The sequence below is a fragment of the Macaca thibetana genome, chromosome 16 (assembly GCF_024542745.1).
Source record: "Macaca thibetana thibetana isolate TM-01 chromosome 16, ASM2454274v1, whole genome shotgun sequence".
NCBI lineage: Eukaryota > Metazoa > Chordata > Mammalia > Primates > Cercopithecidae > Macaca > Macaca thibetana.
The window spans coordinates 48,536,328-48,562,386 of record NC_065593.1 but is presented as its reverse complement, the minus strand read 5'-3'; the positions used below and the strand labels follow the sequence as shown (position 1 = coordinate 48,562,386).

Below are 26,059 nucleotides of genomic sequence, written 5' to 3'. Positions count from 1 at the left end.
TCCCCAGATCCACTCCTTAACCCACTCCAGCTGCTGTCCCCTCCGATCGACAGGCTTCTTCTCATTCAGGTCTTAACCAGCTCAAGGGGACCCTCCTCAGAGAGGCCCACCGCATGGCTCTGTGTAGAGTAGTAACAACTCCAATCCTTTCCTCTGTCTGATTTTCTTCATAGCCCTTTCCAAATGATTCATTTTGTATGTATCCATGAAGAAAACTAGACTCTTCCTGGGAACAGGGCTTGTGTCCTCCCAGCACTCAGCACAGTGCCTGGGACTCAATAAAAGTGTATTGAATGAATGAGTGAGTGAGTGAGTGAGTATATCAGAAGTGGCACAGACCCCAGACTCTCCCCTCAAGGGACACACATAGAGAGCTGAACTCTTCTTGCTGGCCCTCCCTTCCCCTCCCCGCCCCTCCCCTCACCTCCCCTCCCTCTCTCTTCCCTTCTGCTACCTGGTGGTACCCCCCTGAACTTCCTTTTACTCCCTTCCTCTCCCCAGGTGAGGGTCCTCAGTGGGCCCCTTTCTGCCAGAGGAAATGGAGAGGGTATGGTTAGGCGCTTTGTAACTTGGAGGTAGGATTTCATTTTAGGGTTTGGAGACTTCCCTGGCCCCTCTGAAAGCTGGTCCTGTGACCCTAACCGGTGTGTTGCCCAAGGTCCAGCAAGTTGACACACCAACACCACGGGTGCAGTCGCGAAAGAGTTTCATCATCGTGGGGAAGCGTTTGGGGCTAGGGGTTTTGTGGGGTTTGGGGTGGGGTGGCCAAGGTGTGGGAATTGTTAATTGGTTGAAGAGTGCATGCAGAAATAAAGAAACTGCATTCTCATGTTGAATCGGTTCCTCTCTGAGGGTCTTCAAATTGGCCCTTCTGCTGGAATTCAGGATCTTTATTTATTTATTTTTTTTTTGGAGACGGAGTCTCGCTCTGTCGCCCAGGCTGGAGTGCAGTGGCCGGATCTCAGCTCACTGCAAGCTCCGCCTCCCGGGTCTACGCCATTCTCCTGCCTCAGCCTCCCGAGTAGCTGGGACTACAGGCGCCCGCCACCTCGCCCGGCTAGTTTTTTGTATTTTTTAGTAGAGACGGGGTTTCACTGTGTTAGCCAGGATGGTCTTGATCTCCTGACCTCGTGATCCGCCCGTCTCGGCCTCCCAAAGTGCTGGGATTACAGGCTTGAGCCACCGCGCCCGGCCGGAATTCAGGATCTTAATCCTTGTTCGTTTGTTTGTTTTCTTTTTTGAGACAGGGTCTCGCTCTGTTGTTCAGGCTGGAGTGCAGTGGTGTGATCATAGCTCACTGCTGCCTCAACCTCCTGGGCTCAAGTGATCCTCCTGCCTCTGCTTCGTGAGTAGCTGGGACTGCAGGCATGCACCACCCCACCTGGTTAATTTTTTTAAATTAAAAAAAAAAAAAAAAATTGCCGGGCGCGGTGGCTCAAGCCTGTAATCCCAGCACTTTGGGAGGCCGAGACGGGTGGATCACGAGGTCAGGAGATCGAGATCATCCTGGCTAACACGGTGAAACCCCGTCTCTACTAAAAAATACAAAAAACTAGCCAGGCGATGTGGTAGACGCCTGTAGTCCCAGCTACTCGGGAGGCTGAGGCAGGAGAATGGCGTAAACCCGGGAGGCGGAGCTTGCAATGAGCTGAGATCCGGCCACTGCACTCCAGCCTGGGCGACAGAGCGAGACTCCGTCTCAAAAAAAAAAAAAAAAAAAAAAAAAAAAAAAATTTATTATAAAAGAGACAAGGTCTTGCCATGTTGCCCAGGCTGATCTCAAACTCCTGGGCTCAGGTAATCCTCCTGCCTTGGCCTTCCAAAGTGCTGGGACTACAGGCATGAGCCACCACATCCAGCCTTTAAAAAAATTTTTAGTAGAGATGGGGTCTTGCTATGTTGTCCAGTCTGGTCTCGAACTCCTGGACTCAAGTGATCCTCCCACCTCAGCCTTCCAAAGTGTTAGGATTATAGGCATGAGCCACTGCACCTGGCCTTAAACAATTCTTAAATAAAAGCTGGCCAGGCGTGGTGGCTTACGCCTATAATCCCAGCACTTTGGGAGGCCGAGGCAGGAGCATCATTTGAGGTCAGGAGCTTAAGACTAGCCTGGCCAACATGGTGAAACCCCCATCTCTACTAAAAATATAAAAATTAGTCAGGTGTGGTGGCACACTCCTGTAGTCCCAGCTACTTGGGAAGCTGAGGCAGGAGAATTGCTTGAACCCGGGAGGTGGAGGTTGCAGAGAGCTGAGATCACACCACTGTACTCCATCCAGCCTGGGTGACAGAGTGAGATTCCCTCTCAAAAAAAAAAAAAAAAAAAAAAAAAAAAAAGCCGGGTGCGGTGGCTCACGCCTGTAATCCCAGCACTTTGGGAGGCCGAGGTGGGTGGATCACCTGAGGTCGGGAGTTCAAGACCAGCCTGACCAACATGGAGAAACCCCGTCTCTACTTAAAAGAATACAAAAATTAGCCAGGCATGGTGGTGCATGCCTGTAATCCCAGCTACTCGAGAGGCTGAGGCAGGAGAATCACTTGAACCCGGGAGGCGGAGGTTGCGGTGAGCTGAGATCGTGCCGTTGCACTCCAGCCTGGGCAAAAAGAGAGAAACTCCGTTTCAAAAAAAAAAAAAAAAGGAATGGGCCACAGTGTGGCCTGATTAATGCATGTAATTCTTGTTAACCCTGTGAGGACGGTTTCAGTCCTCCTGTGAAAGCCAGGGAAGGCGGGGGGACTTTGCTGGGTGCTCTGTGTATATTATTTTGTATATTAAGAGTCAAACCTACCAAGTTTATGTTTTATGAGCCCCATCTCACAGATGAGGCAACTGAGTCTTACTGTATGTAATTTGTCCAATGCCATAGTCGGTAGGTGGCAGATTCAGGGTTCCACCTATAGTTTGATTCCAAACCTGTGTTGTTTTACTGCTCTGATATTACAGCGAAGTTCCAAGGAAGGGTGTTTTCAGTTCTGTGTATCTCAGGTACTCAGCGCATTTAAACATGCTCACCTTCCTCCTTCCCTCCCCTCCCCTCTTATCTCTTCTCCCCTTTCCTCAGCCCAAGGGACAGGATTAGCCAGGGACAGGTGAGCTGGAAGTCGGAGAGAGATGGAATCAAGTTCACCCTCGAGGTGGCTTGTCCTGGCTTCAGTGGGGGAGACTAACCCACTGGGGCATTAAGGGTGTAGGCTGACCCAGGATAGAGGCTGTGGTGACCTGAACTATGCGGTGGCCCAGGGCTGGGATGCCAAGCTTGGGTGCTGGGTGAGATAAGGATGGCTTGGCCCAGGCTCTGGGACTGCACAACCTGGCCTCCTGAAGTCAGCCCCTTTCCCCCTTGCCCTGAAATGGGACCAGTGCCAGCTGAGGGGACTGGGACGCTACTGCTGGGCTGTACCCTATATGCTGGGGCACACAGTCTCCCAGGGAAGCTCTCGGGTTCAGGCCCAATGGCAGCCGGAGCAGGGCCTGCCAAGAGCCCAGCCCATATGCCAGCCCCACCCCGGGGCTGCCCCTGCACCCTGGGAAACAGTGGGGATTGTCGGTCACTTTTTACTGCACTTTCTGTGGTTCTGAGCAGCCTCTGGAGCCAGCCTGCCTGAGTTCAGATCCTGCCATGGACTGGTTCTGTGACCTTGGGAGGTTCGGTAACATCTTTGTGCCTCAGTTTCTCCATTTGTAAAATGGATTTTAAACTAGTAACTATTTCATGGGATTATTGTGGGGATTAAGGGGATTAATGTGTTTAAAGCCCCTGGAATAGTGCTAGCACAGAGCAGCGTTCTCTGAAAGTCAGCTATCATTTTCATTACTACTGTGATTATTATGGCATCCCACCGGACTGCACACTGCTTGGGGCCATGAGTGGGGGAAGAAATGAATGAACAGCTTGTGTTCTGGAAGCTCCTTGGCAACACATGCAGGCGGGTGCTCTCACACGTGTAGGTGTGGAACGAGTCCAGGGAAAATGAAGCTCTCTTCAGTGGAAGGCAGGTGGGGTGAGGAGTGGCTGAGGGTTGGGTGGGTATCCACCCTGTGTGTGAGCACACACAGGAAGGCCGAGGCTTTCAGGCGAGTCTTCGTGGCCACGTGCACAGGCACGTGGGCCCCTGTACATACACGTGAGCAACCAGCTGTGTTGGCTTCTGTCATGAGTTGTGGGGATGACATCCTGTCCCAGGCAACAGTGGAGGAAGGGTGGCCAGGAAACAGATGTGGTATGGGTTGGAAGAGTAAGATTCAGGGCTAGGCCAGGGTAGGCCAGGGTCCTGCTCAAGCTCCCTCTCCATCCCTCGCCCTGCCCTCTTTCATGGACTCTGCCTCTTACCCTGGCCTGAGCCCTCTATAAAACCTCATTTATGTTTCTCACTTGATGCTCATGGCAGCCTGTACTGTGGGCATGATTGTGAAACCCATTTTAGTCACTAGGGAGCTGAGGCTTAGAAAGGAAGACTGATGGGGCCAAGGTCCCACAGTTTATGAGTGGCAAGACTGGGTGGTGAGGTCAACCCAGTGTCTCTTCCCTGGCCACCCTCAGCTAGGCCCCCTCCCTGTCCTTCCCCGTGCTGCAGGCCTCCACCATCTGGCCTCCTGTCTCGGCTCCAGGTTTGTGAATCCTGAAGATCCCCAACACTCCTCTGTGGGCCGCTGAGTCCCCTGCACTTGTTCACTACCTGCTCTATCCTGTTCTGGCTCCTGCCCAGGCCCCACGGCTGCTTGCAGGAAGACCTGGGGAGCTGGGCAGACCAGCCCAGCACAAACAGCTCTGTCTCCAGAAGCAACTGTGGGCCCCACCCAAGAGAGACCAGACAGCCCTGGCTTGGGCCTGGGCAGCGGGCAGGCTGCCTTCCCAGCCCTGGACTCAGGTCAATCTGTGGGCAGCCAGAGGGCATCTTGGGGAAGGGGTCTGGGGACTGCCCTCCTCCCCATGTTCTCCAGGAGCATCTGGTTGCTATTAGGGGCAGAGAAGTGAGAGGGGGCCGGCAAGGGTCCAGTAGGCGCCAGCAGCCAAGAATGACTTAATTGGATACAATGTCTAATGACAAAGCAGAGCCCCACAGCAGAGTTCTGGCCTCAGCCCCAGGCCTGGGCCTGGCCAAGCCTGGTCTCAACCTCTGTCCTTGCTGGCTCCCAGGAGCTACCCTATGCATTGCGTCCTCAATTCTGCAGTGATGGAGCACCTGCTGTTTGCTGGCCATGCCAAATTTGAAGAAGGTTGAGAGAATCCTGGGGGAACTCAAATCTGCCAGGGAGATAGGCACATAGTCGCACACATAGGTGCTCTAGGAGAGGGAGAACCACATCTAGGAGCTCTGGGGAGTGAGGTGAAGGAAGGCAGAGGTTGAGACAGGTATCTGACACAGGGTGGGCCTGAAATGGATGAGGGTCACAGGTGGGAATGTCAGATCTACCTGTCTGGTGGTCTGTTGTCATATATACATCCATAGTAGGTATGACCATTAGGATGGCAATAGAAGGCACAGCTTTGGGGACATAAATCTTTTTGAAATGGAAAAGGATGGTTTTGTGTTATTTATTTATTTTGAGATGAAGTTTTGCTTTTTTGCCCAGGCTGGAGTGCAATGGCGCAATCTTGGCTCACTGCAACCTCCGCCTCCCGGGTTCAAGCAGTTCTCCTGCCTCAGCCTCCCGAGTAGCTGGGATTATAGGTGCCCACCACCACATCCGGCTAATTTTTGTATTTTTAGTAGAGATGGGGTTTCGCCATGTTGGCCAGGCTGGTCTCGAACTCCTGACCTCAGGTGATCCACTCCCCTCAGCCTCTCAAAGTGCTAGGATTATAGACGTGAGCCACCGCGCCAGGCCTTTTGTTAGAACTAATTTAACAGACCTGGTGCAGTGGCTCATGCTTATAATCCCACCACTTTGGGAGGCCAAGGTGGGAGGACCACTTGAGCCCAGGAGTTCAAGGCCAGTGCGGGCAACATGGTGAAACCCAGCTTCTACAAAAAATACAAAATAAAATAATAATAATTAGCCGGCTGTAGTGGCACGCAACTGTAGTCCCAGCTACTCAGCCCAGGCCCCAGGGCTGCTTGCAGGAAGACCTGGGGAGCTGGGCAGACCAGCCCAGCACAAACAGCTCTGTCTCCAGAAGCAACTGTGGGCCCCACCCAAGAGAAACCAGAGGATTCTGGACCAGAGGAGAGGTGGGAGGATTGCTTGAGCCTAAGAGGTCGAGGCTACAGTGAGCTGTGATTGTGCCACTGCACTCCAGTCTGCGTACTAGAGTGAGACCCTGTCTCAAAAAAATCGTCAATTTAACAACCTAGAGGGAACTGGAGAGGAGATCATGGAACCTAGGAATGGCTGCAAAATGGCCCGTGTGTAGTCACTTTCCAATCCTGTGCCCATGGCAGACATTGCTAATTGATCTTGACAGTCTTTCCTGCTAAACACAAGAGGAGCCTTTGCAGTCTCAATTAGACTGCCTCTGGCCGTCACGAATGGATTGCAAATGGCATGTGAATATGAAACCTATTTGCCATCCTAGACAGTGTCTAGGTAGTGATAGGAGTAAAACAGTGTTCTCAATGGGGCAAGGGAGGGGTAATTTTGTTCCCCAGGGGATATTTGGCAATGTTTGGAGACATTTTTCATTGTCACAGCCTGGGATGGGGAGGGCCGTGGTGCTATTGGCATTTAGTGAGCAGGGGCCAAGGCTGCTGCTAAACATCTTACAGAGCACTGGACAGCTCCCGCATAACAATGAATTATCCAGTCCAACCAACAATCCAATTTAAAAACAGGCAAAAGACTTAAATAGACATTTCTCCAAAGAAGATATACAAATGGCCCACAAGCATATGAAAAGATGCTCAGCGTTGCTAATCATTAGGGAAATGCCAGTTTATAAAAACAACGAGACACAACCTCATACCTGTTAGGATGGCTACTATAAAAAAACCAGAAAATAACAAGTATTGGCAAGAATGTTGAGAGATTGGAACCCATGTGCACGGTTGGTGGGAATGTAAAATGGTCCAGCCACCCACTTTACATGGAAAACAGTATGGTGATTCTTCAAAAAATTAGAAATAGAATTACCATATGATCCAGCAATTCCACTTCTAGGTATAAACCCAAAAGAATTGAAGGCCAGGTCTCAAAGAGATATTTGTACACCCATGTTTGTAGCAGCATTGTTCACAATAGCTATAATGTGGAAGCAAAACAGACATCCACTGATAGTTGCGTGGGTAAGCAAAATGTGGTATATCCACACAATGGAATATTATTCAGCCTTCAAAAGGAAGTCAATTCTGCCATATGCTACGACATGAATTAACCTTGAATTTATTATGCTAAGTGAAATAAGCCAATCACAAAAAGACAAATATAGTATGATTCCATTTATATGAGATACTTAGAGTAGTCAAAATCATAGATACAGGCTGGGCGTTGTGGCTCGTATCTGTAATCCCAGCACCTTGGGAGCCAAGGAGAGAAAATTGCTTGAGACCAGGAATTCAAGACCAACCATCCTGAACAACATAGTGAGACCCTGTCTCTATAAAAAGTAAAAAGATTAGCTGGGCATGGTGGTGCATGCCTATAGTCCCAGCTACTTGGGAGGCTGAGGTGGGAGGATCGCATGAGCCCAACAGTTGGAGGCTGCAGCGATCGAACCACTAGACTCCAGCCTGGGTGACAGAGCAAGGCCCCATCTCTTAAATAAAATAAAATAAAATAAAATAAAATAAAATAAAATAAAAAAAAACAGGGATGAATAGGGAGTTATTATTTAACAGGTGCAGAATTTTAGTTTTACAAGGTGAAAAGAGTTACGCAGATGGATGGTGGTGATGGTCATACAACATTAGGAATGTATTTAATGCCACTGAATTGTACACTTGGAAATGGTTAGATGGCAAATTTTGTTATGTGTATTTTGCCACAATAAAAAAAAGTGGAAAAAGGAATTATCCAGTCCAAATGTCAATAGTACCGAGGTTGAGAAGCCCTGAACGAAAAGAACTACTCTCTGGCTTCTAGTCTGCTGACCCCACTGGGAAATGGGATTATGTGCCATTTCTGGCAGAGAAATAAGAAACTGGTTTGGAAGGTTCCATGGCAATGGTTCTCACCCTTGCCTGCAGAGTTAAGTCCAAGGCTTCTCAAAATCTTCCCTGAAGATCTTTTAAGAAATCAAATGGCCCTGGCTACACCAAAGACCAGTTATGAGAGATATCTGGGGTGGGACCCAGACATCAGGAACTTTTGAAGCAGCCCTGGTGACTCCAGTGTGTAGCTGAGGTTGAGAATGATCAACCTTTGGAGGCAGATCAGCTTGGATTTGAAACTTATCTCCATGCCTAACCCACTGTGTGACTTTTAACCTCTGAGCCTCTGATTCCTGTCTGCAAAATGGAGAGTATCCTATCTACTGCAGAGAGCTGGCGTGAGGATTAACAGGATATGTGCGAAGTGCTTGGCCTGGAGCTGGGCACGCGACTCTCAGTACACATTGGGTGTCTCCTGTCCTGGTAGTCAAGTGTCTGCAAAGTCTACAATGGCATGGTCTTGGGGCCCTTGCAGAATAACTGGGCTGGATTCCCCTCCTGGATCTTCATTCTGGACTGCTGGCACTCAGGTTTCTGTCCCCTTCTCCCAGGTCACGATGAGGGCCCAGGCTCTGGATGGGCTGCCAAGGGGATCGTACGGGGCTGGAACCGGAGAGCCCGAGAGAGCCCTGGGCAGGTGTCAGAGCCGGACAGGACCCAGCTGAGCCAGGACCTGGGTGGGGGCACCCTGGCCATGGACACGCTGCCAGATAACAGGACCAGGGTGGTGGTGAGTGCTGGAGGAACATGGAGGGGGAGCGAAGTGGGGGTGGGGGAGGTCTCACCAGCTGCCCCAGGTGCGCTTGTCCTACATGCAAATCACATATCATTTGTGGTTGGCCCTGGAGGTCAGGGTGGAGAGAAGAATCCCAGGGGAGGGGATGGAAGCAGAGCCTGGAATAGATCATAAAGTCACAGCATCTCAGCGTTTCATAGGCTGCCTACTCCCTCCTGGCCCCAGAGACATCAAATGGATTGTACCAGGATGCACAGCCTGGCCACAGCGTTCCTGACACCGGACTCTCCCATGACTTAGGGAAGAAAAAGCTGACGGTGGCATTATGAGTCACATCTCAGCTGCCAGATGGGGCCCTTCCCCACCCCATTTCTGCCCCATCTACAGACCGGGGCGCAAGAGGATTAATGGCTGCTTAGCCTAAGGGCTGGGCACTCAGCAGGGGGCTGAGTAGAGAAAGCAATTAGGGTGCAGCTCCTGGAGACAGCCTCCTCGGCCTGGGGCAGTTCTGGGGTGCTGGTGCAGGGAGGCGAGGCCTGGAGGAAGTGCTTTCCCTTCAGGTTTCTGGGAGGCTCTTGGAAGCCTCGGTGTGTCTATGGGTGAATCTGTTAATATAATCGTGCGTTTCTGGGAATGAGTGTGTGTGTCATGGACGCTGGGTTCGCACCTGTGTCGCATGATTTGGTGTATTATGTGTGTGTACCTGTCTGTCACTGTGGGCTGTTTGTGGGTGTTTGTGATGAGCATGTGTGAGTGAGAGTGTGCCTGTGGCGGTGTGTGAGTGTGCCTGCGGTGGTATGTGTAGGTGCCTGCGGCTGTGTGTGAATGTGCCTGCGGCGGTGTGTGTAGGTGCCTGCGGCAGTGTGTGTACGTGCCTGCAGCGGTGTGTGTAGGTGCCTGCGGCGGTGTGTGTACGTGCCTGCGGCGGTGTGTGTAGGTGCCTGCGGCGGTGTGTGTACGTGCCTGCGGCGGTGTGTGTACGTGCCTGCGGCGGTGTGTGTAGGTGCCTGCGGCGGTGTGTGTAGGTGCCTGCGGCGGTGTGTGTACGTGCCTGCGGCGGTGTGTGTAGGTGCCTGCGGCGGTGTGTGAATGTGCCTGTGGCGGTGTGTGTAGGTGCCTGAGGCGGTGTGTGTAGGTGCCTGCGGCGGTGTGTGTAGGTGCCTGCGGCTGTGTGTGAGTGTGCCTGTGGTGGTGTGTGTGAATGTGCCTGCGGCGGTGTGTGTACGTGCCTGCGGTGGTGTGTGTAGGTGCCTGCGGCGGTGTGTGTAGGTGCCTGCGGCGGTGTGTGAGTGTGCCTGCGGCTGTGTGTGTAGGTGCCTGCGGCGGTGTGTGTGAGTGTGCCTGCGGCGGTGTGTGTAGGTGCCTGCGGCGGTGTGTGTAGGTGCCTGTGGCGGTGTGTGTAGGTGCCTGCGGCTGTGTGTGTACGTGCCTGCGGCAGTGTGTGTACGTGCCTGTGGCGGTGTGTGTAGGTGCCTGCGGCGGTGTGTGAATGTGCCTGCGACTGTGTGTGAATGTGACTGCGGCGGTGTGTGTAGGTGCCTGCGGCGGTGTGTGAATGTGCCTGCGGCGGTGTGTGAATGTGCCTGCGGCGGTGTGTGTAGGTGCCTGCGGCGGTGTGTGTAGGTGCCTGCGGCGGTGTGTGTACGTGCCTGCGGCGGTGTGTGTAGGTGCCTGCGGCGGTGTGTGTACGTGCCTGCGGCGGTGTGTGTAGGTGCCTGCGGCGGTGTGTGTAGGTGCCTGCGGCGGTGTGTGAATGTGCCTGCGGCGGTGTGTGTACGTGCCTGCGGCGGTGTGTGTAGGTGCCTGCGGCGGTGTGTGAATGTGTCTGCGGCGGTGTGTGTAGGTGCCTGCGGCGGTGTGTGTACGTGCCTGCGGCGGTGTGTGAGTGTGCCCTGCGGCGGTGTGTGTAGGTGCCTGCGGCGGTGTGTGTAGGTGCCTGCGGCGGTGTGTGTAGGTGTCTGCGGCGGTGTGTGAATGTGCCTGCGGCGGTGTGTGAAGGTGCCTGCGGTGGTGTGTGAGTGTGCCTGCGGCGGTGTGTGTAGGTGCCTGCGGCGGTGTGTGTAGGTGTCTGCGGCTGTGTGTGAATGTGCCTGCGGCTGTGTGTGAGTGTGCCTGCGGCGGTGTGTGTAGGTGCCTGCGGTGCTGTGTGTAGGTGCCTGCGGCGCTGTGTGTAGGTGCCTGTGGTGGTGTGTGTAGGTGCCTGCGGCTGTGTGTGAATGTGCCTGTGGCGGTGTGTGTACGTGCCTGTGGCGGTGTGTGTAGGTGCCTGCGGCGGTGTGTGAATGTGCCTGCGGCGGTGTGTGTAGGTGCCTGTGGCGGTGTGTGTAGGTGCCTGCGGCGGTGTGTGAATGTGCCTGCGGCGGTGTGTGTAGGTGCCTGCGGCGGTGTGTGTAGGTGCCTGCGGCGGTGTGTGAGTGTGCCTGTGGCGGTGTGTGAGTGTGTCTGCGGCGGTGTGTGTAGGTGCCTGTGGTGGTGTGTGTACGTGCCTGCGGCTGTGTGTGAGTGTGCCTGCGGCGGTGTGTGTAGGTGCCTGCGGCAGTGTGTGTAGGTGCCTGTGGCGGTGTGTGTAGGTGCCTGCGGCGGTGTGTGTAGGTGCCTGCGGCTGTGTGTGTAGGTGTCTGCGGCTGTGTGTGAATGTGCCTGCGGCGGTGTGTGAATGTGCCTGCGGCGGTGTGTGTAGGTGCCTGCGGCGGTGTGTGTAGGTGCCTGTGGCGGTGTGTGTAGGTGCCTGCGGCTGTGTGTGAGTGTGCCTGTGGCGGTGTGTGTGAATGTGCCTGCGGCGGTGTGTGTACGTGCCTGCGGTGGTGTGTGTAGGTGCCTGTGGCTGTGTGTGAGTGTGCCTGCGGCGGTGTGTGTAGGTGCCTGCGGCGGTGTGTGTAGGTGCCTGCGGCGGTGTGTGTAGGTGCCTGCAGCTGGGAGTGATGAGGGTGGATTCTTAGGACTCAAGAAACAACAAGAGGACCTGCTTCTTAATATAGATTTCCTTATATTATATTTGAATAACTATTTTCTTAAATAAGTATGTGCAGATAGAAAAAAAAAGGTTAAATAGTGCTCAAATCATAAAACAAAACAGCAGTCCTGCCCCTCCTCTCCTCTGGGGTCTGCCCCCTCCCCTTTCTCAGAAGGCTCTGCCTGCCTGGGCTGTTTCTTCTGGAGTTTACTTCCGTATTTCCAAGGGTTTTGCTTATACTGTACTGCTACCTGTCTGTGCACCGGTTTTAGGCGTACCTATTCATGGCCTGTTGCATCTCAGGGAGGTTTGGCTTTTGTATACTCCCGCTGAGCAACCTTTCAGCCTGCCGCCCAATCTTTCTGTTCAATCCGTGTACTCGGTTGTGGATTGTTACAATCATGTACATAGTGTTCACTTCTAATCCGGGCAGGGTCATATCATTATTTCTTTTCTTGTATGATTTTGGCTCTTCCTGGATCCTGGCCCCCTCTCCTGCCCTTGCTTACTTAGTTTTCTGTGCCTACCATAGCTACATTTTCCTACACATCCCCTGGCCTCAAATGTAATTTTCATTGTAGGCTGGGCATGGTGGCCCACACCTAAAATCCCAGCACTTTGGGAGGCTAAGACGGGTGGATCGCTTGAGCTCAGGAGTTCCAGAATAGCCTAAGCAACATAGTGAGACCCACATCTCTAAAAAATTAAAACAAAAATTATCTGGGTGTGGTGGCTTGCCCCTGTAGTCCCAGCTACTTGGGAGGCTGAGGCTGGAGGATTGCTTGAGGCTGGGCGGTCAAGGCTGTGTTGAGCTGTGACCTCACCAGCCTGGGCAAAAGAAGACTCTATCTCTGAAAAAAAAAACAGAAGAAAGAAAAAAAGATAATTTCAGGGTGGTCAAGCCTGTCAGTTCCTTTATGCCCCCGAGAAACTTCTCTCCTGTCCTGCACTCCAATCCCGTCTGGCCACTCGCCTGCTGGTACCACGGGTGCCATCCTGGGGCCTCCCTTTCCCTTCATCCTGGGAACCCCTTTGTCTCCCTCCTGTGTTGGATCCCCTGTTCCCTTGACCCTGTGTCTTCTCTTTCCTGCTTCATCCTTTTGTTTGTTTAGCTTCCTGGGAAAGGTTGCACAGAGGGAAAAATTCCCTTGAGAACGTACATGTCTGAAAATGCCTTTATTCTGTCCTTTCATTTGATTGGTGGTTTGGCTGAATATAGAATTCTGGATTGAAAATAATTTACTTTTTCTTTTTTTTGAGACAGAGTCTCGCTCTGTGGCCGAGGCTGGAGTGCAGTGGCGAGATCTTGGCTCATTGCAACCTCCTCCTCCTCCTGGGTTCAAGCGATTCTCCTACCTCAGCCTCCTGAGTAACTGGGATTACAGATGTGTGCCACCATGCCCGGCTAATTTTTTGTATTTTTAGTAGAGATGGGGTTTCACCATGTTGGCCAGACTGGTCTCGGACTCCTGACCTCAAGTGATCTGCTAGCCTCGGCCTCCCAAAGTGCTGGGATTACAAGTGTAAGCCACCACGCCGGGCCTTGAGAATAATTTTCTTTCAGAAGTTTGGAGGCATCTCTCCGTTGTCTTCTGGCTTCTGATGTCACTGTTCAGAGGCTTGGTGTGATTCTTATTTTTGACCTTTGTGTATGTCTGTTTTCCCCTGACTTCTGGAAGCTCTCGGGGTGCTCCCTGGAACCCCAGCATTCTGAAATTGCAGTGACATGCCCTTCTCTGGCTGTTTTTGTTTGCCATGCTGGATGTTGGGGGACTGTTTCAATCAAGAGACTTACCATTTGTCAGTTCTGGAAAGTGTTTTTGCTTTATTTCTTTCAGATTTCTCCTTTCTATAATTCCTCATGGTTAGATGTCCGTTTCTGGAATTGATCCTTAAATTTTTTCTTCTCTCTTCTGTTGTGCATCTCTTTTGCATTTTTTGTTGTTTATTTGTTAGTTTGCTTGTTGTTCTTCTTCTTTCTGGAGGATTTTCTCAATCTTATTTTCATAATGTCACTGATTTTTTTCTCTACTATCATATTGTTAATTTCTTATAAGTACCGCGCGCTAACCGATTGCGCCACTGGAGCCACTATATTGTTAATTTCTAAGTGCTCTTTTTTATTTTCAGATTTATTTTTCTTTAACAAAAAAGCATCCTGTTCTTGTTTTGTGGATATAATATCTTTTCTCTCTGAGGATATTAGAACAATTGTGAGATTTTTTTTTCCCCCTCTGCTCTCTGCATTGTTCCTGTTACTGTTTTTTCCTTGTATTTCAGGCTCTGAAATGGTTTGGAACCATGACTAAACCTGTATTTCTTTAAAATTTTGGGCTAGGCATGGTGGCTCATGCCTGTAATCCCAGCACTTTGGGAGGCTCGAGGTGGGAGGATCCCTTGGGGCTAGGAGTTGGAGACCAGCCTGGGCAACATAGTGAGACCTTGCCTCTATAAAAAACATAATAAACTTTTGATATTGTGTTCATCGAAATATTAATTTTTTGTATTCATTTTGATTTTTAAAAATATTGCATTGAAGTATTCTCTATCTTGATTCCTGAGTTTTGGTGCCATCTTAGATGTTGTACCTGTGGTAGGTGCCTCCTCACCTCACCCTAGTTTGGGCTTCTAGTTTGAGGCAGAACTTCAGGGGACATGGCATCACTCCCTTCCCAATCTGCCCCGTCTCCTTGATCCTGCAGACCAGGGAGCAGGACTACCGTGGTGAGATGGTGGAGTGGAAGGCCAGAGTAGGAGAGGCCCCTGATTAAGGAGACACCTGGCAGCTCATCCCTAACCCCACAGCTTTATTGGGCCATTGGTTAAATAACTGATAACCTGCTCAGGACCAGACACACAGGTCAGAAGGGTTATGTCCCAGTCTGCACAAAGAGGACCTTTCAGAAAAGAGCCATGGAGACTCAGATTTCTGGAAGCAATTGTCTGTGGGCGTTCAGAAAGGACAGTGGGGTTCATTAAGAGCCAGTATGGATTCAATAACACCAGAGCTTAAAAAACAACACCGCAAATTCTCAGGCTCCACCCAGATGGTTCAGAAACACTGGAGCAATGGATTTTGGGAATTTGTTGTTGTTGTTGTTATTGTTTTAAGTTCCCTATGTGTTCCTGGCAAAGTTGCAGAGATTTAAAAATGTGATTTTGATGGTCATGTAGGTGTGGGAACTTTTTTTTTTTTTTTTTGAGACGGAGTGTTGCTCAGTTGCCCAGGCTCAAGTGCAGTGGTGTGACCTCGGCTTACTGAAGCCTCCACCTCCGAGGTTCAAGTCTTTCTCCTGCCTCAGCCTCCCAAGTAGCTGGGATTACAGGCGCGCCATCACGCCTGGCTAATTTTTGTATTTTTAGTAGAGATGGGATTTCACCATGTTGGCCAGGGTGATCTCAAACTCCTGACCTCAAGTGATCCACCCTCCTCAGCCTCCCAAATTACTGGGATTACAGGCGTGAGCCTCTCTTTCTTTTCTTTTCTTTTCTTTTCTTTTCTTTTCTTTTCTTTTCTTTTCTTTTCTTTTCTTTTCTTTTCTTTTCTTTTCTTTTCTTTTCTTTTCTTTTCTTTTCCTTTTCCTTCCTTCCTTCCTTCCTTCCTTCCTTCCTTCCTTCCTTCCTTCCTTCCTTCCTTCCTCCTTCCTTCCTTCCTTCCTTCCTTCCTTCTCTCTCTCTCTCTCTCTCTCTCTCTCTCTCTCTTTCTTTCTTTCTTTCTTTCTTTCTTTCTTTCTTTCTTTCTTTCTTTCTTTCTTTTCTTTTCTTTCTTTCTTTCTTTCTTTCTTCCTCTTAGAGACAGAGTCTTGCTCTGTGGCCTAGGCTGTAATGTGATGGCATGATCTCAGCTCACTGTAACCTCCGCCTCCCAGGTTCTAGCAATTCTCCTGCCTCAGCCTCCTGAATAGCTTGGACTACAGGCCCATGCTGCCAAGCCTGGCTAATTTTTTTGTATTTTAGTAGAGACGGGCTTTCACCGTGTTGCCCAGGCTGGTCTTGAACTCCTGAGCTCAGGCAATCTGCCCGCCTCGGCCTCCCAAAGTGCTAGGATTACAGACGTGAGCCACCACGCCCGGCCGATGTGGTTGTTTTCCAGCAGCAGCAGCAGGGCTGTGACTGGGGCACAGGGGATAGACTTTATTTTTCTCCATATTACTTATCACCTCCTGCATCAAATTATCTGTGTATCAGCCAGGCACAGTGGCTCATGCCTGTAACCCCAGCACTTCGGGAAGCTGAGGCAGGAGGCTCGCTCGAGGCCAGGAGTTTAAGACCAGCCTGGGCAACACAGTGAGACCCCTATCTCCACAAAAAAATCCATTTTAAAAGAGTTTGCTAGGTATGGTGGTGCACGCCTGTAGTCTTAGCTACTTGGGATGCTGAGGCTGTAGGATCACGTGAGCCCAGGTGTTGGAGGCTGCAGTGAGCCACGGTTGCGCCACAGCACTCCAGCCTGGGCAACAGAGCAAGACCCAGCCTCAAAAAAATAGAAAAGCATGATCCATGTATCAGTGTCTGTGGCCTAGCTTCCCCTTGGAATGTAAGCACAGAAGAGCCGGGACTGTTTGATGAGTCTGTCGTCAGTGCCTGGTCCATGACAAGCACTCCTATGAATGAACAAAGGAAGTAGGGTTTTCCCTATCCTAGTCTCCAAAAACAGGGTTGTAGAAGGGAAGAGTTGTGTCTGGTGTGATTGTCCCTGGTGTGAGTCATTGGACACAGGAGCCTGTAAAAACCCCAATTCTGCTAACTGTTGGATTCCCACACACATGAGAGAATGTCAGTGCTTACACACACTGGGGTGTCTGCACACGCCCGAGACTCAGGTGGTTCCAGACCCAAACTCTACCCCGCCCTGGTCCTGTTAGGCCTTGTTCTGGGAGCTGTTCACCTGAGGATGCTGATGATACACCCAGCAGCCAGACCTCAAACGCGCCTTCCCACTCTCTGCCCACCCCCAAACTGGAGAATGGGTGACCCTGACTGGGAGTCCGGCACAGGCGTCCAGAGACACCTGTTTCTCCCGCGCCTCTGACAGCTCCGCGTCACTGTGGCCTAAGGAAGTCTCATCTAGATGATGGGCTGGCGGCACAGGGTGGGCAAGATAAGAGGAGAGTGGCGGGGAGGGGCTGTTTCAGCAAGTTTGATTTGGTCTGTCTCACAGAGTTTTCTTGGGTTTCAACAGGAAAGCACTTCCTCTGTTCATCCAGTATCACAGCCGGGTTTGGCCAACAGCAACCAGGCTCTGGGATCCTCTGCTTTGGGGCCATATCAAGGGACTGAGGGCTGGCAGGTGGGCTGCCATGCCTTTTGCCTCCCCTTACACCAACCTCAGTGCCCCGTCACCTTCCTCCATCGTTCCTCAGTAACCCTCCTGGCTGCGGGCCTCCCCTCTGGCTCAGCCCCCTTGACTCAGCTCCTCCATCCAGCCCCTCTGCCCAGCCGCCTCTGTTCAGCCCTGTCTGCCCAGTGCCTCTGCCAGACCCCCCTGCCAGGCCATCTCACCACAGTGCTCCCTCCAATTCAGAACCTCTTGCTCTGGAGGCCTCGAGGCGTCTAGCTTGCACTCCCGGTCCCAGGATGAGCTGGCAGCTCTGAGGACCCTGGTCAGAACCATCTCCTCCTTAAAATGCATTCCCACACCCACTCTACCACCACATCGCAGTGGAAACACGACTCTTGTCCGGACTCAAGGTTTCCAGAGATTTTCCACCAACACCAATTCTGAGGCCCTGGGGACACTGGGCGTTTCGGAGGTGGGAGCAGGGTAACTGGGGAAGCCATAGTGCTGAGTCAAGAGATCCTGGGATGTGCTGAGTCGGAGACCCTGGGATGTGCTGAGTCAGAGACCCTGGGATGTGCTGAGTCAGAGACCCTGGGATGTGCTGAGTCAGAGATCCTGGGATGTGCTGAGTCAGAGACCCTGGGATGTGCCACAATTTATTCTCAAAGAGGCTGGAAAGGGGAGGCCTTGGCAAAGGTTCTCTTCCTCTGATGATTTCAGAATTGTACTCTAAGGTTTACTTGGTTCCATGGTTCAGATTTAGAGCCAGAGTTTGGGGGAAATCAAGCATAAGAACACTTAGATTTGAGGAGGTGCCCCTCCCTCTCACCCCTTACCGCCCAATCTCCCCCATGGCCCAGCGCCCCTGAATTCCTCTCTCTTCTCTGGCTCAAGCAAAACCGCCTGGCTTGTACATCACCACAGCAGGCCCCAGGGATGCGAGGGAGCCCGTGCCAGGGCAGGGACCCCGTGCCAGGGCAGGGACCCGTCATCCAAGACAGTCGGGCAGGGAGAGTGCAAGACCTGCCTGGCTTCTACAACCTTCCAAAGGAGACAGCTCCCGAAAGAAGGTTTTCAGAGCGCAGGGCCTTAGGAGACGGGACAGCCAGCCAGACTCCTCGCACAAACCACAGGGGGCAAGCAGTGCTCCTCCAAGAACCCAGCCCCCCAGGGTGCTCAAGGGAATGAGGTAAGGAGGCCAATCCGGAAAGATTCTGGGAGCAGAGTTGGGGGGTGGGTGGAGGGAGGGGAAAGTTAGGAGCCAAGTTTTGAAGAGAGAGAAGATAAAGACTGGCTGGGCGCGGTGGCTCAGGCCTGTAATCCCAGCACTTTGGGAGGCTGAGGAGGGCATGTCACTTGAGGTCAGGAGTTTGAGACCAGCCTGGCCAACATGGTGAAACCCCGCCTTATTAAAAATACAAAAATCAGCTGGGTGTGGTGGTGCGCGCCTGTAATCTTAGTTACTCGGAAGCTGAAGCAGGAGAATTGCTTGAACCTGGAGGTGGAGGTTGCAGTGAGCCAAGATCGTGCCACTGCACTCCAGCCTGGGCGACAGAGCGAGATTCTGTCGCCTAAAGTAAAAAAAAGAAAAAAAGAAAAGAAAAGAAAAAGAGAGAAGAGATTTTGTGAGAAGAAAGTGAGTCCAGGGAGGCAGGAGGTGGAGTGCGGATGTCATCTCCAGTGCTGTGCAGGAGCCCAGCAGTCCTGGCCCTCGATCTTGGTCCTGACGCAGACCAGCTGCATAGCCTTGGCTGGACACTTAACCCCTCAGTTAACGAACCTGACATTTAGAGCCCCTCCAAGCCTTTGCTAGCTTCACATTTCCCAAATGGGTGGTAAATACCAATCTCACAGAGTTGATTTAAACGCAGAATGTGAGGCCATGATGGCCCCTGTCCTGGTGGTCTCCCCTCCGCTTCGGGTCACAACGTTGTACCCAGTTACTCAGCCCCAGGTGGTTTTCTCCCGGTCCGGTTCCTCTTGCAGACCATTTTCCTTTCTCCCTGGGCAGGGTGGTGTGTTGGTTGGTTGGCTACTTTCTTTTTTTCTTTTTAGTTGAGGTGAAATTCACATAATATAAAATTAACCATTTTAGGCTGGGCGCAGTTGCTCATACCTGTAATCCTAGCACTTTGGGAGGCCAAGTTGGGTGGATCATTTGAGGTCAGGAATTTGAGACCAACCTGGCCAATGTGGTGAAACCCCGTCTCTACTAAAATAATACAAAATTAGCCGGGCATGGTGGCATGCTTGTAATCCCAGCTGCCTGGGAGGCTGAGGCAGGAGAATTGGTTGAACCCAGAGGCAGAGGTTGCAGTGAGCTGGGATCACGCTACTGCACTCCAGCCTGGGTGACAGAGTGAGACTCTGTCTCAAATTAAAATAAAATAAAATAAATAAAATAAACCATTTTAAAGTGAGCAATTCAGTGGCATTTAATACATCAGCAATGTTATGCAACCAATCCCCCATCCAGTTCCAAAACGTTTTCTGTTTTGTTTTTGTTCTTGAGACAGGGTCTTGCTCTGTTGCCCAGGTTGGAATGCAGTGGTGGGATCATGGCTCACTGCAGCCTCAACCTCCTGGGCTCAAGGGATCCTCCCACCTCAGCCTCCCAAGTAACTGGGACTATAGGCACACACCACGACAACAGGCTAATTTTAAAATTTTTTGTAGAGACAAGATCTCACTATGTTGTCCAGGGTGGTCTTGAACTCCTGGACACAAGTGATCCTCCCACCTAGGCCTCCCTAAGTGCTGGGATTACAGGCATGAGCCACTGTGCCTGGTCCCAAAACATTTTCATTACCCAAAAGGAAACCCTTTACCCATTAAGCAGTTGTTCCCTGTTCCCTCCTCCACCCCAACCCCTGGCAACCACCAATCTGTGTTTTATTTCTATGAAGTTACCCATTCTGGTTATTTCATATAAATGGAATCATATAATATGTGATGTTTTATGTCTGGTTGCTTTCACTTAGCATAAAATTTTCAAGGTTTATCCATTTTATGGCTGAATAATATTCAATCGTATGAATGTACCATAATTTGTTTATCCATTTGTTTATTGATGGACATTTAGGCTGTTTCCACCTTTTGGCTATTGTGAATAGTGCTGCTGTGAACATGTGTAAATGTATTTGAATTTCTTTCTTTCTTTCTTTCTTTCTTTCTTTCTTTCTTTCTTTCTTCTTTCTCCTTCCTTCCTTCCTTCCTTCCTTCCTTCCTTCCTTCCTTCCTTCCTTCCTTCCTTTCTTTCTTTCTTTCTTTCTTTCTTTCTTTCTCTCTCTCTCTCTCTCTTTCTTTCTTTCTTCCCTTCCTTCCTTCCTTCCTTCCTTTTTCTTTCTTTCAATCTTTCCTTTTTTTTTTTTTTTTCCAGACTCTTGCTCTGTTGCCCAGGCTGGAGTGTAGTGGCAAGATCTTGGCTCACTGCAACCTCCACCTGCTGGGTTCAAGCGATTCTCCTGCCTCAGCCTCCCAAGTAGCTGGGACTACAGGTGCTCTCCACCACACCCAGCTAATTTTTTGTATTTTTAGTAGAGACGGTGTTTCACCATGTCAGCCAGGATGGTCTCGATCTCCTGACCTCGTGATTCGTCCACCTCGGCCTCCCAAAGTGCTGGGATTACAGGTGTGAGCCACTGTGCCCAGCCTCTTTTTGTTTTTTTTTTTTTTAAACAGAGTCTCGCTCTGTTGCCCAGGCTGGAGTGCAATGGCATGATCTTGGCTCACTACAACCTCTGCCTTCCGGGTTTAAGCAATTCTTGTGCCTCAGCCTCTGGAGTAGCTGGGATTACAGGTGTGTGCCACCACACCCAGCTAATTTTTGTATTTTTAGTAGGGATGGGATTTTGCCACGTTGACCAGGCTGGTCTTGAACTCCTGGCCTCAAGTGAGCCACCTGCCTTGGCCTCCCACAGTGCTGGGATTACAGGCATGCACCACTGTGCCCAGCATGAGTATCTGTTTCCTTTTTTCATTTTTTTTTTTCTTTTTTGAGGTGGAGTCTCACTCTGTTGCCTAGGCTGGAGTACAGTGGTGCAATCTCAGCTCACTGCAACCTCTGCCTCCTGGGTTCAAGCCATTCTCCTGCCTCAGTCTCCCGAGTAGCCGGGACTACAGGCGTGTGCCACCATGCCTGGCTAATTTTTTGTATTTTTAGTAAAGACGGGGTTTCACCATGTTAGCTAGGCTTGTCTCGATCTCCCGACCTCGTGATCTGCCCACTTGGGCCTCCCAAAGTGCTGGGATTACAGGTGTGAGCCACTGTGCCCGGCTATTATCTGTTTTCAATTCTTTGGGATCTATACCTAGGAGTGGAATTGCTCGGTCATATGGTAACTCTCTGTTTAACTTTTTGAGGAACTGCCAGACTGTTTTCCACAGCAACGGAACTATTTTACATTCCCACCAACAATGTATGAGGGTTCTGATTTCTCTACATCCTCGCCAACACTTGCTATTTTCCCTTTTTAAAAAAATTATAGAGCTGGTCACAGTGGCTGACGCCTGTAATCCCAGCACTTTGGGAGGCCAAGGTGGGCGGATCATCTGAGGTCAGGAGTTTGAGACCACCCTGGCCAACATGGTGAAACCCCATCTCTACTAAAAAAAATACAAAATTTAGCTGGGCATAGTGGTGTGCGACTGTAATCCCAGCTACTCAGGAGGCTGAGGCAGGAAAATCGCTTGAACCCGGGAGGCAGAGGTTGCAGTGAGCTGAGGTTGCGCCACTGCATTCCAGCCTGGGCAACAAGAGTGAAACTCCGTCTCAAAAAAAATATATATATATATGTGTATATATATATATATATAGTGTGTGTATATATATAGAGTGTATATATAGTGTATATATATATAGAGAGAGTATATATATAGTGTATATATATAGAGAGAGTATATATATAGTGTATATATATAGAGAGAGTATATATATAGAGAGAGAGAGCTGTCCTGCTGTCCTAGTGGGTGTGAAGTGGTACTTCATTGTGGTTTTGATTTGTATATCCCTAATGATTACTGATATTGAGCATTTTTTTTTTTTTTTTTGAGATAGAGTCTTGCTCTGTCACCCAGGCTGGAGTGCAGTGGCGCGATCTTGGCTCACTGCAAGCTCCGCCTCCCGAGTTCACGCCATTCTCCTGCTTCAGCCTCCGGAGTAGCTGAGACTACAGGCACCGGCCACCATGCCCAGCTAATTTTTTATTTTTGTATTTTTTAGTAGAGATGGGGTTTCACCATGTTAGCCAGGATGGTCTTGATCTCCTGACCTCGTGATCCGCCCGTCTCAGCCTCCCAAAGTGCTGGGATTACAGGCGTGAGCCACCACGCCCGGCCTTTTTTTTTTTTTTTTTTTTTTTGAGACGGAATCTCGCTCTGTTGCCCAGGCTGGAGTGCAGTGGCGCAATCTCGGCTCACTGCAAGCTCCGCCTCCTGGGTTCACGCCATTCTCCTGCTTCAGCCTCCCGAGTAGCTGGTACTACAGGCGCCCGCCACCATTACGCCTGGCTAATTTTTTTGTATTTTTAGTAGAGAAGGGGTTTCACCGTGTTAGCCAGGATGGTCTCCATCTCCTGACCTCGTGATCCGCCCACCTCGGCCTCCTAAAGTGCTGGGATTACAGGCGTGAATCACCGCGCCTGGCCTTATTGAGCATCTTTTCATGTCTTTCTGGGCTATTTTTTATCTTCTTTGGAGGAATGTCTATTCAATCCATTTGTCTATTTCTTCCCCCTTGCCAATTTTTTAATTAGAACGTTTGTCTTTTTGTCTTGGGCAAGTTTCTTAGTCCCCCTACTCAGGAGCCCGTTTCTTCATTGTCTGATGGGGATGCTGTTGTCTTCAGTGTTATTGCAAAGGTCTTGTGCAGCAATGTACATTAAGGGCCTAGCACACAGTGGGAGTGAGAAGTATGAGCTGACTGGGAATTTGGCTCTGGTCTAGGGAGATCAACCATCCCGGGTTTCCCAGGATGGTCCTGGCTTTAATACTGACAGTCTGGCATCCTGGAAATTCTAAGTTCCATGTAAACTGGGGCAGTTGCTCACCCTCCTCTGGTCCCAGGTGAGGCAGACAGTGGGTATCCTTGCTGGGTCTTAACTCTAAACCTGTTTCCTCATCTGTAAGGTGGGACTGACCATTTCTCACAGAGTTGTTCTAAAAATCAGATGCACTGATGGCTTGAGAAAGTTAACTAGAAAGGTCCCTCCCAGACCTTACCAGAAAGTACAAAAATAGGATTACAGTCACAAAAGAGGATTTCCTGGCCTTGAAGCTTCAGGTGTTATCTTTCATATTCTTAATACTCTTCAAGGTGTGGGAAGGGACCGGCAGCACTGGCAGTGCCTGGGAGCTCGTGGGAAGTGTGGAATCTCGGAGACCTCAGACCTGCAGAATCAGAATCTGATTCCCCCAGGTACAGCAGGTCCTCCAATGACACCGTTTTGGTCGACGTTGTTTTATTTTAGTGCTGATGAGAAAAAAAGGATTCCCAGCTGGGGTCATCATTGGTGTGGAGTTTGCATGTTCCCTTCACATCTCCGAGTACTCTAGTTTCCTCCCACATATCAAAGATGTGCATCTCAGGTTCACTCGTGTGTCTGTTGTCCCAGGATGAGTGAGTGTGAATGTGTGTGAGTGTGCCCTGTGACGGAATGGCCTCTGAGTCCATTCCCGCCTTGTGCCCTGAGCTGCTGGGATAGGTTCCAGCCACCAGAGACCCTGAACCAGAATAATTGGGTAAATAATTATCCTAACTTGTTTTTATGAGCCTTTTTAAAATGTATGTATTGCATAACTCACATTTATGTCTGTTTAATATTAGAAGTGTTTTGGTCTTTATTTAGCAGTTTGACTTTATTTAGAAGCAACTGGAAATATGCCCTAGGAAATTAACTCTTGCTTATATCAATTACTTTATGGTAAAATTGGTTTCATTATACATTGCTTTGCTTAAAGTCAAAGTTTCCAAGAACCCATCAACAATGTTAAGTGAGGGCTTACTGTAATTCACATGCACACTCATTTTTGTTTGTTTTTTTGTTTTTTATTTTGAGACAGAGTTTTGCTCTTGTTGCCCAGCCTGGAGTGCAGTGGTGCGATCTTGGCTCACTGCAACCTCCGCCTCCCAGGTTCAAGCGATTCTCCTGCCTCAGCCTCCCAGGTAGCTAGGATTACAGGCATGCACCACCACATCTGGCTAATTTTTATAGTTTTAGTAGAGACGGGGTTTCACCATGTTAGCCAGGCTGGTCTCGAACTCCTGACCTCAGATGATCCACCTGCCTCAGCCTCCCAAAGTGCTGGGATTACAGGTGTGAGCCACCGTGCCGGGCCCATGCGTACTCATGTTTGAGAAGCATTGCTTTATACCAAAGACTATGAAGCAGAGGAAGTCATCCAAGATATGGAAAATGCATCAAGTTCATCACAGTAGTATTTATGACAGCATCAAAATTGGAAGCTACCTAAATGCCCAATAAAAGAGAAATAGTGAAGAAAATTGTGGGTTTTCTCCTGAGTGGACTGTCATGCAGCTGTTACAAATGATGTTTGGAAATACCTTGTTTACCATCAAAAGCTGCTTTCCATATCATGAAATGTGACAGAAGCGGTCCATGAAACTGCATGATCAGCAGAACTGTGACTATGAAATTAACATACATATGAAAAAACACTAGAAGAAAATAGGCCAGCATGGGACCAGATGAGGGATGGGGAAGGCCTGTTTTTGTTTTTGTCTGTCCTTGTCCTAATTCTCTGTGGCTGTATGGTCTATATTTACCCTATCACAATCCCTCAAAAAGCCCACATTTGGGTCATTGCCAGGATAGGATGATTTTTCCATTTCCATGAACTGTTAGGGGTATTAAGAAATCTTAATACCCCCAATGCCAGTCCATATCCTCTGTACAAGCCTAATCCAAAGCCCTGTTTCCAGGGCTTTCTTAGGTCAGCCTCACTCACCCTGACATCTCTCTACCCCAGACCCTCAGCAGATGCAGAGCCCCTTTGTCTAGCCTGGATCTCCCCTTTCAGGGTTATACCAGGGGACATATTTTCTGCATTTCCATGATGACAAATGTTCTGTGTGGGTTTATTTCAACCTGAAGTTTGGCTATGTCCAGAGGGCAGCTGGGGGTTATTGTATGGATACATGAGGTGAGAGAAAATAGTAACAGAGGACATTAAAAGAGCGCTTCCTGGCCAGGCATTGTACTTCAGCCCTGTAATCCCAGCACTCTGGGAGGCGGAGGGAGGGAGGATTGCTTGAGCCCAGGAGTTCGAGACCAGCCTGGCTAACAGGGTGAGACCCTGGCTCAACAAAAATTATAAACAAAGTTAGCTGGGCGTGGTGGCCTGTGCCTGTAGTCCCAGCTACTCAAGAGGCTGAGGTGGGAGGATCACTTGAGCCTGGGAGGTGGAGGTTGCAGTAAGCCGAGGTGGTAGCACTGCACTCCAGCCTGGGTAACAGAGTGAGACTCTGTCTCTAAATAAATAAATAAGCACTTCCTGAGTGCCAGCCTCATTGTATGACTTTATGTTTATTTTTTATTTTTTATTTTTATTTATTTTTTATTTTTTTTGAGACGGGATCTCGCTCTGTCGCCCAGGCTGGAGTGCAGTGGCCGGATATCAGCTCACTGCAAGCTCCGCCTCCCGGGTTTACGCCATTCTCCTGCCTCAGCCTCCCGAGTAGCTGGGATTACAGGCGCCTGCCACCTCGCCCGGCTAGTTTTTTGTATTTTCTTTAGTAGAGACGGGGTTTCACTGTGTTAGCCGGATGGTCTCGATCTCCTCACCTCGTGATCTGCCTGTCTCGGCCTCCCAAAGTGCTGGGATTACAGGCTTGAGCCACCGCGCCCGGCTGACTTTATATTTAATCCACACAACTACCTGATGAGGCAGGCATGTCTCTCTTTAGCTATCTGGAACAGAGAGGTGAAGCTGCCTATCCAGGGTCACACAGCCAGTAAGTGGCAAAATCAGGACAAGAACCCAG

At 50.2% G+C, this 26,059-nt stretch overlaps 2 protein-coding genes and 1 pseudogene across 3 annotated transcripts in view; 2 read left to right on the top strand and 1 right to left on the bottom strand.

Annotated features, from left to right (window-relative positions):
- The window catches only part of RPL23 (ribosomal protein L23), a 355,976-nt gene that overhangs the window by 21,796 nt on the left and 308,121 nt on the right, over positions 1–26,059 (top strand). The window lies entirely within an intron of this gene.
- LOC126938301 (uncharacterized) overlaps positions 1–26,059 on the bottom strand; it is a 147,416-nt pseudogene that overhangs the window by 19,884 nt on the left and 101,473 nt on the right. The gene's annotated exons all lie outside the window — the stretch shown is intronic.
- Positions 1–26,059, top strand: part of PLXDC1 (plexin domain containing 1) — an 87,302-nt gene that overhangs the window by 3,475 nt on the left and 57,768 nt on the right. Inside the window, exon 2 of the mRNA XM_050762711.1 lies at positions 8,640–8,818. Coding sequence (XP_050618668.1) covers positions 8,640–8,818 — 179 coding nt within the window. The remainder of the gene's footprint in view (positions 1–8,639; positions 8,819–26,059) is intronic.